Source organism: Phalacrocorax carbo, chromosome 17 (assembly GCF_963921805.1).
Source record: "Phalacrocorax carbo chromosome 17, bPhaCar2.1, whole genome shotgun sequence".
Lineage (NCBI taxonomy): Eukaryota > Metazoa > Chordata > Aves > Suliformes > Phalacrocoracidae > Phalacrocorax > Phalacrocorax carbo.
In genome coordinates, this window is record NC_087529.1 from 3,218,404 (window position 1) to 3,227,696 (window position 9,293).

Consider the following 9,293-nt stretch of genomic DNA (forward strand, 5'->3'; position numbering starts at 1 on the left):
CCCCCTCCCTCCCTCCCTGCCCCCTGTCCAGCCCAACGAGCCACTGTTTATACAGTAAATAAAATGTGCTTGATTGCAGCCCCAGCCCTTCTTTACCTCGAGGGTTTACATGTACTGCAGCTGGGCAGGCTGCGGCTTCGCTTCGTTTTTTATTGGAATGGGATGTTTGGGGTAATTTTTCCTGCTTTTGTTACTTTTTATTTTAGAAAAGCTATAAATACACCTGCGTGGCCGGCGCGGAAAACGCCGCGGAACGGGCGCGCCGCGGCCTCGAACCCGCGTCCCCGCGGTGCGGCTCCCGCCGCCGGCCGCCAGGGGGCAGCAGCGCGGCGCCTCCCGCCCCGGCCGAGCTGCTTCCGGCCCACGTGGGGCGCGCGGGCACATGGCGGCGGTGAGCGGGGCCGGGGGCGGATGGCGGCGCCGGGGGGGCGCGTAGGTGCCGGAGGGGTGGGGGGTGTGGGGGCGCTCCGGGGGCTCCTGAGCCCCGCGGGTTTCCCCACGCGGGTGTCGCTGGCTGGGCTGGGGCTCTGCGGGGCCGTCCCGTCCCCCCACCCCGGGGGGCCCCCCGCGCTGAGCCCGCTGTCCCGCAGGGCATGGCGCCGGACGGGGACGTGCAGCGGCTGCTGATCCAGTTCCGCGATGAGGCGGGGGAGTCCCTGGGCTCCCCTTTCGACGTCCCGGTCACCATCACCCCGGACAAGCTGCAGCTGGTCTGCAACGCCCTCCTGCAGAAGGTGAGCCCCCCCCGAGCTCCCCCGTGTTATCCCGGAAAGCGGGTTCCTTCGCCCGGGGTGCACAACGCCAACCTACACCCAGAGCGGAGGTGTTCTATCAATTTTATTTTTGTATAAAGAGGGGTGCTGGGTGGTAACTCCCCAAAGGCAGCATCCCCCGCCAAGGAACTGCAAGGCATTTATACCGTTAAATGTGTCGGTCACAGCTAATATTCCCACCCCTCGGTTAATTTCTTTCTCATTTCAACTTAAAGGCACGCTCGGAGAGTGAGGGGCTGATTTGAGTGGGGGGTTCCTGACCTGTGGGCGCGATTTTTAGTGTTATAACGAGGGTAGTTCCCCCAATGGGCACTTTGTTTTAGTTCTTATCAACATCCCAATTAGTTGTTCTCCTTGATTATACACTTTGTCACCCCATCTTCAGCATCTTCTGAAGCGAGATGTTGCCTTCTACCAGTCTCTCAGCTCTCCTCAAGGGTATAGTCGTAAAACAAACGCTTTCCCTATCTCTTAGCTCCCTTCTCTGGCCGTCAAATTCTGTTTTGCCAAGCTCACGTGGTTCATTGTTATTACTTAGAAGAAAATTCTATTTTCTTTGGGATATCACCAGCACCCCCTGGGGCCGCCCCTCGCTGCCCCTCCTGCCTTTTCTCCCCCAGGATGAGCCAGTGCCTCTGGCCTTCTTTGTCCATGATGCCGAGATCGTGGCGTCACTGGAGAAGACCCTGGCGGGGCAGACGGTGGAGACGGAGAAGGTTCTGGACATCATCTACCAGCCGCAGGCGGTGTTCAGGGTGCGGGCAGTGACCCGCTGCACCAGCTCCCTGGAGGGACACACCGAGGCCGTCATCTCCGTGGCCTTCAGCCCCACGGGAAAGTACGAGGGTCTGGCTGTGGGTGGGGGGTCGGCTGCTACCCCTCCCTGCTGAGGGCACCACGCTGAGCCGAGCTCTTCCTTCTCTCCCAGGTACCTGGCGAGCGGCTCCGGAGACACCACTGTCCGCTTCTGGGACCTCAGCACGGAGACGCCGCAGTTCACGGCCAAAGGTGGGTGTGGGGGTGTCCCAAGAGGGCAGGTCCTGACCCCCCGCCCTCGGGGACCCCCTGACCACTTGGGGGGACAAACAGGGCGGAGATTGGGCTCTGCCTGAGCCGTGCAGGCTGGGGCTGGGGCTTGGGGAAGGAACAGCTTGCTTTCACTAACAAAGCAGAGGACGAGGGTCTGGGTGGGAGGAACATGGGGGGTTCCCCCCACCTCCAGGCCCACCTTGGGGCGGCCGCATGGCAGGACGCTGCGGACAGTCACCGTTCTCCACTCATGCCCGCTCGTGCTCTCTCTGCCAGGTCACCGGCACTGGGTGCTCAGCATCGCCTGGTCGCCCGACGGCAAGAAGCTGGCCTCGGGCTGCAAGAACAGCCAGGTACGCATTGGCTCCCCGCTCCCTCGGCGCGGGGCCGCGTGTCCCAACAGCCACGCCGGGGGGTCTGTGCGAGCGTGGAGACCCTTTGCCGCCCTGTTCTGAACTGAAATGAAACCTGGTTAAGGGACTGTGGAGGAATAGGGGCAAAGACTTGTTTTTGTCTGGGGCGTGGAGGGTGTACCCACTTGTTCTGAGCAGGACTTTGGCTCCCCAGAGGAGCTTTGCGTATGGATGCATCACAGTAGTAGCAAGTAGCATCTCTGAACTCTGCCCGGCAGCGCTCTGGCTTCGTAGCCTTTGCAGACCTCTTGCTGCTGAGCCCTGCTGTCTTGCAGCAGGCGCTTTTCCCTCAGCGCAGGAAAGAGTCCAGGCTTTGGACGCGGTCCTTGGCAGATGGCTCCATCACGAGGGAGGTGTCTGGAGCGAGAAAGGGTATCGCTAAGCCAGGGCTGCTGTTTGCATGACCCAGACGTGCAGCGGCAGCCTGTTTCGCAGCGCTCCTGCTCAGACCCAGCCAGATTCCCTCTTACAGGAATGTGAAGGAGGCCCTGCCCTGGCTGTGGGGCCAAATGTTGCACGCGTAAGGTGCGTACAGAAATGCCTGGGGAAGCAGGAACGCTCGTGTGCAATTAAAAGTGAGTCAGCACCTTGCTGAGCTGCGGAGGGGCAGACGCTTGCTCTGACCGTCGAATGGTTTGGGAGCACTGAGAGCGGCTGCGGAGCTGCCGAGCGCTGCTGTCCCGCTCTTGGTTTCTGAGCGGCCGCTCCATCAGGCTGCCGTGATCCCAGCCCCAAGGAAACGGGCCAGGCCCGGGTGGTTCTGCCCTGGTTTGGTGCTGTTCTGGCTTTAATCTAACCTAGGGAGCCGCTTGTCCTCTGTTTCCCTGTTCTTCCCAGGTTCTTCAGTAGGAGATGACTAATCCCTTGGCTCTTTGGATGAACATTTATGTAGGGAGAGAAAAAACAAGAGAAAACCAGCATGTGTCCCACCCACAGAATCTGATAATAAGTAGCATTTAGCGTGCTCTGGCTCTCATTGCGCTCTGCAAACATTCGCTAACTCTCTGGCATAGAACGTCAAAGGCTCAGGCTGGCTTTTTGGCGACCCGGATCGGTTTTGAGTTGCCACAGATATTTTTGTGGCAGCAGCGTTTTAGGCAGAGAGGAGGGCGATCAGGTCTCATTCTTTGAGATGTCAGCTGATTGCTGCAGGGATCTGGAAAGGCATCCAGCCCTCCTGCCCCCCTCCCTTTCTGCTCCCTGCCTCTGCCAATGGAAATGCAACCCCAAGGACGCCTATCCTTTCTAAACGGAGCCCAAACGTCCCTGAGATTCACATGATGTGTGTGGCCTGACGCGACCCTCTTGCTTCCTCTCTTGGACAGATATTTCTCTGGGACCCAGCCACCGGCAATCAGATCGGCCGGGTGCTCACCGGCCACTCCAAATGGATCACGTGTCTGTGCTGGGAACCGCTCCACATGTAAGTGAGGGGCCAGCCCAGCCCTTCCCCTTCACTCATATGGAAAAGAGCAGCCTGACCTGAAGGGCACCGCTCCTGTTTGCCTTTCTCCTATTGCGGTGTGCAGAGGGGGAGCGTGCAGGAGGGCGGCCCCCCAGGGTGGGCCAGAATGCATCTAGCTCGGAGCCGGGAGTCCCAGCCGCTGCTCACAGTCCCCATAAGGGTGCTGGGGAGCTCACTGCCAGCCTGTTCCTCTCTTTTCCTCTGTATAAAAGAGATAGTTGCCTGTGAAAAACAATGTTTTCACGGTGCTGGACAAACATTTGGTATGCTCCTCCCCAGCATGCTGGGCTGGGAGCGCGAAAGCCTGCCTGCGTGGTGCCTGAGCTCAGGCTCTGCAGAGCACTCCCTTCCTGCTCTCCTGCATCCCGGTTGCCTCTATCCTCCGGTTTATTTATCGTGAGGGCTGATTAACTGTGCAATCCCCTTATTTATCCCTTTGATCAACTAAAGCTCTGTCTGGGAAAGATGGTTGGAGAGGGACAGTTATGGCCAGTAATGCAAGACATAGAAATAAAAAAATAAAAAGGAACAGGGTCCCTTCAGAGCAGAGCCCTGCAAATTGAATTTGCCAGTAGGAAACTCCAGCTATTTGCAAACAATTAACTGGATTAGCAAAAACTGATTATAAAGGAGGATGAGGAAACGGAGAGGAGGGAGACGATGCTGCCAGGGCTCCACTTCTCTGTCTCCAGCCAGCTGCGCTCCCCGCTGAGTTCCTGTGCAACAGGCAGGGCCCGTGCTCATCCTCCCTGCTGCTAGTGCCAGGGACTGCTTTCTTTTGACTTTAAAACCATGTTGAGTGATAAAGATGAGGTACAAAGGTCAGCCCCTGCCCCTGTACAAAGGATAACCCCTGTCCTTGCAGGGTTGTGGCCAGCTGCTTCCAGATGTTTTAAATTTGCCCCCCTGAGCCATGTGGATGGATGTCGCTGCTTTCAGTCCTGCCAGCACAGCGGCACTCTGTGTCTGCAGGCCTGCACGTTTCCTGCCAGAGGCCAAGCGTGGCATACGCAGGGGGGCATTTGATGCGTTCACGTTGCTGCCAGCCTGCGCTGCCTGCGTGAGGCAGGCTGATCCCCCTGCCCAGGGCTCTCCCCAGCCTGTGCCCAGGGAAGGTGCCAGTTTGTGGTCCCCTCGTTAGCCAGCGGGTTAAAGCTGCCTCCTGTGAAAACAAGGTCATTGCCAAGGGCTTGGGTGCCAGGTTTGCCCTGGATTGATGCCTCCAGCGTGCAGCCCAGGAGTCAGTTTGGAGGGAAGCATCTGTCTGCCTCTCCCCGCCTTGTGGGATCTTGTTCTCTGCAGGTCAGCACTCTGCCCCTGCCTGACCTCTCTCTGATCTCAAGCCAAAAGAGAAAGCTGTCTGTTACTGACTTCTGGACCCTTGAATCCTCTGGGGCTGACTGGGGGAGAGCTTGGTGGAGGAGCTGTGTGCGCTGTGCAAATGGATTTGGTCGTCTTTTGCCCAGAAACCCAGAGTGCCGCTACCTGGCAAGTGCCTCCAAGGATGGCAGCATCCGCATCTGGGACACGCTGATGGGCAGGTGTGACAAAATCCTCACGAGCCACACGCAGTCCGTGACGTGTGTGAAGTGGGGGGGCGATGGCTTGCTCTACTCCTCCTCCCAGGACAGGACCATCAAAGTCTGGAGGAGCCAGGACGTAAGTGAGGCAGGCAGCCCTGGGGCTGCTGGCGAAGGGGGCTGGTCACGCTGTGTGGTAGCTTTGCCTGCTCTTCCCAGCACAGCTCGTGCCCTGGAAAACGGAGGTGCAGAGTAGGTGCTGTATCCCCTTGACCTGTCAGAGCCTGCTGCTTGGCACCATTTGGAAGGGGTGGGTGTCGTGCAGTGTTTTCGCTCCTAAAATTGTAAAGTGGGGCTAAAAGCTGGAAACATCCCTGCAGCGACCTGTGCTGGTGGGTTCCTTGCAGAAAGCTGGTTCCTGAAGCTCAACAGTGTCATTTCTTCCCTGCTAAGCCTGGCTACAGTCCTGCCTGCAGCTTGAGCGAGAGGGTTTGGGAAGTTGAGGGTTGGTCCTCTCAGCCCAGTGGGTCTGGTGGGTCCTGCGCAGTCTGGCTCTGTCCTGCCCATCCCTCTCTAAGTGGGTGGTTTTGTTTCCAGGGGGTCCTCTGCCGCACCTTGCAGGGCCATGCTCACTGGGTGAACACCATGGCCCTTAGCACTGACTACGTTCTCCGCACTGGTGCCTTTGAACCTGCTGAGGCCACCATCAACCCACAGGATGTAAGCGGCTCCCGTAAGTGCAGCACCCGCGTTGTAGGCTGAGGGAGGCGGTGCGGAGGATAGCGAGGAGACCTGGTGTCTCTCCTTAATGCTGCCACCAGGCGAAGAAATCTTGAGAGCTGGGAGCAGGTCCCGTGCTGGTGTCGGTTGTGCTGGCAGCCATGGTCTTCCTTGCCCGTGCACAGGGTCAAGTAGTCTGGGGGATGGGAAGGCCACTTCTGTTCCCAGTATCATTCTTGGCAAAGAGAAAGTGGCTGAGAGGTCACAAATGCATCTGCTTGACCCACGGAGCCGGGATTGGAATTAGCATCACAGGGTTATAGAGTTTTCTTTCACCTGAGGATTGCAAATCTCTCTCTTCCCCTCTCCCTTTCCCTCTTTCAGTGGCAGAACTGAAGGACAAGGCACAGCAGAGGTATGACCAAGTCCGGGTAAGTCCCTTATGTCCCTGCTGTCATTTCTAACACTGTTACTGGTGGAAGCAGTAAAGGTGCACAGTTGCTGTTGACCCCAATATTGGCGTGCTTCCAAGCTCTCCGCACCTGGCTTGTACAAGACTTGGGCTCTTTCATCCCTTTCTCAGGGCCAGGAACCCGAAAGGCTCGTCTCAGGGTCAGATGATTTCACGCTGTTTCTTTGGAGACCAGCAGAAGACAAGAAGCCGCTGGAGAGAATGACAGGCCACCAGGCATTGATTAACCAAGTCCTCTTCTCGCCAGACACCCGGATAATAGCTAGTGCTTCCTTTGACAAGTCCATAAAGCTCTGGGATGGTAGGACAGGAAAGTGAGTTGGTTTGCTCTGTTTCAGAGGTGCTCGTATGGGGGTCTGCATGTAATGCACAGGTTACACAGAGATGGGCCCCAAAGTTGTTGCCAGCCACTCCCTGTTGTGTTCAGCATCTCCGTGGCCTGAACCCATGCAGAGTAATTCTGCTGCCTCTGTCTCCCTCTGCCCTTGGGAAGTCCCTTGTCCTGCTCTTCTTGTGTTACAGGGTCTGTGCTTGGGCAGGTGTGTGCAAGCCCACTGTCACCCAGCCACAGCACTGCCTGGCACCCATGTGGCACATGGTGCCTGCTGCAGGGTCGGTTCTCCAGGGCAGGCGCAGCTGCTGTGGGATGGGATGTTCCACTCAGCTGATCTCCTGAAGATGTGTGTGTTGCACACTGTAGACTGACCCAGTTTAAATGGTTCCTGTGCCAGAGAACAGCTTGTTCAGGACAACGCAGATTCTTGTAGTTACAAGTGGTGCTGTTGGTGTTTGGATGCTCCTGTAGTGCAGCTTTTAACCTTCTGCTGGGGTATTGGTGAGCTCTCAGAGGCAGCAGTCCTTTCCTTGTTCTGCCTTCATACTGATGAGCTTGGGTTTCATGTCAGTAATTTTAATGGTCCTTCCAAATCCAGGCTGCTCAGAGGAAGGACACATCTGTATAGTAAGGCTGTAGTGTTGCCTGCTGGATAAGGGCTTCTTGGCAGAGGATTTGAGATGAAGAGCTGTCCTCTAGAAGGTTCTGAGCCCATCTGGGAGGGATTTTAGACAGACTGAACCACCTATGGACTCTGTATAGCGTCTGACTGCCTTGTGTGTGCTGGCTTGGGGTGTGCTGGGCACCCCGTGGCTGTGCTTGCGTGCTCACAGGTGGAGAAGAAACACGTAGGCTGGTCAAGGATGGGTTTGGAACGAACCCAGCTGCCTGCTCCTCTAACAGCTTCTTTGTGCCTCCTCCATGCCAGGTACCTGACATCGCTGAGAGGGCACGTCTCAGCTGTGTATCAGATTGCCTGGTCAGCCGACAGCCGCTTGCTGGTGAGTGGGAGCAGTGACAGCACGCTGAAGGTCTGGGATGCCAAGATGAAGAAACTGGCCATTGATCTTCCTGGCCATGCAGACGAGGTGAGGTGTCTGGTCTAGCTGAGGTGTTTGAGAGAGGCAGGAACGGCTCCTCCTCCCAGCAGAAATAACGGGGTCTTTCCCTTCTACTAGGTGTATGCAACAGATTGGAGCCCGGATGGACAGAGGGTAGCGAGTGGAGGGAAGGATAAGTGTTTGCGGATGTAAGTAATCTGTTATCTGTCCATAGAGGTTGTCGCAGCCCCTCCACATGTCCTTCAGAGCTGCGTGATCTCTGCTTGCAGGGAGCACAGCCCTGGGCCAAATTCCAGCCCGGAGACCTGACCTCCCTCAGGACAGGAACCGTTGCTGTCCCCTGGGGGATGACTAGAAAGCAGAGTCCCTCCAGCTGAGCAGTCAGTGGTGAAATTTGACTCAGATGTTTTGGCTCCTGGAGAGGGGAACAAACAGTTGCACCAGTCAGTCAGACCCTTCCTTTCTCACCTTCCTCCATCTCCCAGTTATGCAGACAGACAAATTCCCGTGAGCCGGTTGCCATTTGACCACAGCTGATGAAGGAACCCGGTCCTGAGGACCCCCCGTGCTGCTCTTGTACGGTGCCTGCTGGGCCGTGTGGCAGCGCTGGTGCTGGGTCCCAGGGACGCAGCAGCTCTTTCCATTTGCAGATGGCGTCGATAGGAACAGCGACGAGAAGCTGCTGGTCCTGTCCTAAGCTGGCCCGCCCTCGGTGCGATCTGCCTGGGAGATCTGCGAGGTGATGGATGACGGAGGCTGACCCGAGCACGACTCCCTGTTCCTGTTGGCTGCTCTCCCTCATGGACTCTTTCCTTATATTTATTTAAGGAAATTTTAATTCCAGTTCTTATTAAGAGCTGTGCTTTGCAGGATGATTTCCTCTGAACATTACAGGAGGGATATCTCATCTGCCTCCATCTCAACTGGCTTTTTATTGAAATTTCAGCCTTATAGTAGCCTGCCCCCTTGAAGGGGACAAGCAAAGGATGGGGACGGCCGTGTGAAGAATCCTGCATGGAAGAGGCTATTAGTAGGAACAGAGTTGACCGTGTGTGACCTTCAGAGAGGGAGAGAGGAAGGGGAAAATTCAGCACATCATTACATTGCAGAATTGTGCTCAGCTGCATGCCTGGGACAAAGATCTGCTGAGAATAAGGTCTTGGGGCTTCTCCTTATTCCAGTAAAGTTTAGCCTTTCCAGTCAGCCCATTTCCCTGTGGCTGTGCTGAGCGTTACCTGTTAGTGATCCTCCACATCCACAGCAGATAACTCACTCGCTCATCCGTTCAGGGTGCAACAGGCGTGGGCTTCAAATGACTGCTAGAGCTGTGCTGAGTTTTCGCTTCTCAGTGGCTCTTAGAAATGGGGAAATGAGGCATTTGTGCTTCTGAACAGGGGAGAGAGGGCCCATTTCCCATCCACTGCCGGCTCGCGGGGAAGGAAGGAAGGGGTGGGGAGGGGAAGAGTGGAGCAGGCATTTTGGGTGGTGTTTGTCCCTTGCCCTGGC

At 56.8% G+C, this 9,293-nt stretch overlaps 1 protein-coding gene across 6 annotated transcripts; it reads left to right on the forward strand.

The window, feature by feature from the left end:
* Nucleotides 1-147: 147 nt before the first annotated feature.
* On the forward strand, nt 148-8,699 carry NLE1 (notchless homolog 1). Of its 6 annotated transcripts, none has more exons than XR_010375498.1 (14): nt 148-171; nt 591-734; nt 1,394-1,611; nt 1,702-1,781; nt 2,079-2,155; nt 3,541-3,638; nt 5,147-5,339; nt 5,798-5,933; nt 6,305-6,351; nt 6,504-6,706; nt 7,655-7,814; nt 7,905-7,975; nt 8,057-8,167; nt 8,438-8,699. XR_010375498.1 is itself a non-coding variant. In XM_064467557.1 (14 exons), the coding sequence occupies exons 1-13, from the start codon at nt 163-165 to the stop codon at nt 8,162-8,164; spliced, it is 1,494 nt and encodes a 497-aa protein (XP_064323627.1). In that variant the 5' UTR covers nt 148-162; the 3' UTR covers nt 8,165-8,167; nt 8,438-8,699. The 6 variants fall into 6 exon arrangements, 5 of the variants coding, with proteins under 5 accessions (XP_064323627.1, XP_064323628.1, XP_064323626.1 ...); XM_064467557.1 differs by having other exon boundaries at nt 8,107-8,167; XM_064467558.1 differs by having other exon boundaries at nt 8,057-8,699.
* The last annotated feature ends 594 nt before the right edge of the window (nt 8,700-9,293 follow it).

Bases quoted from the DNA above. Each gene is read 5' to 3' on its own strand.
- NLE1 (XM_064467556.1), top strand. The intron at 735-1,393 runs GTGAGCCCCCCC...TTTCTCCCCCAG, and splicing joins GCAACGCCCTCCTGCAGAAG to GATGAGCCAGTGCCTCTGGC. The intron at 6,707-7,654 runs GTGAGTTGGTTT...CCTCCATGCCAG, and splicing joins TGGGATGGTAGGACAGGAAA to GTACCTGACATCGCTGAGAG.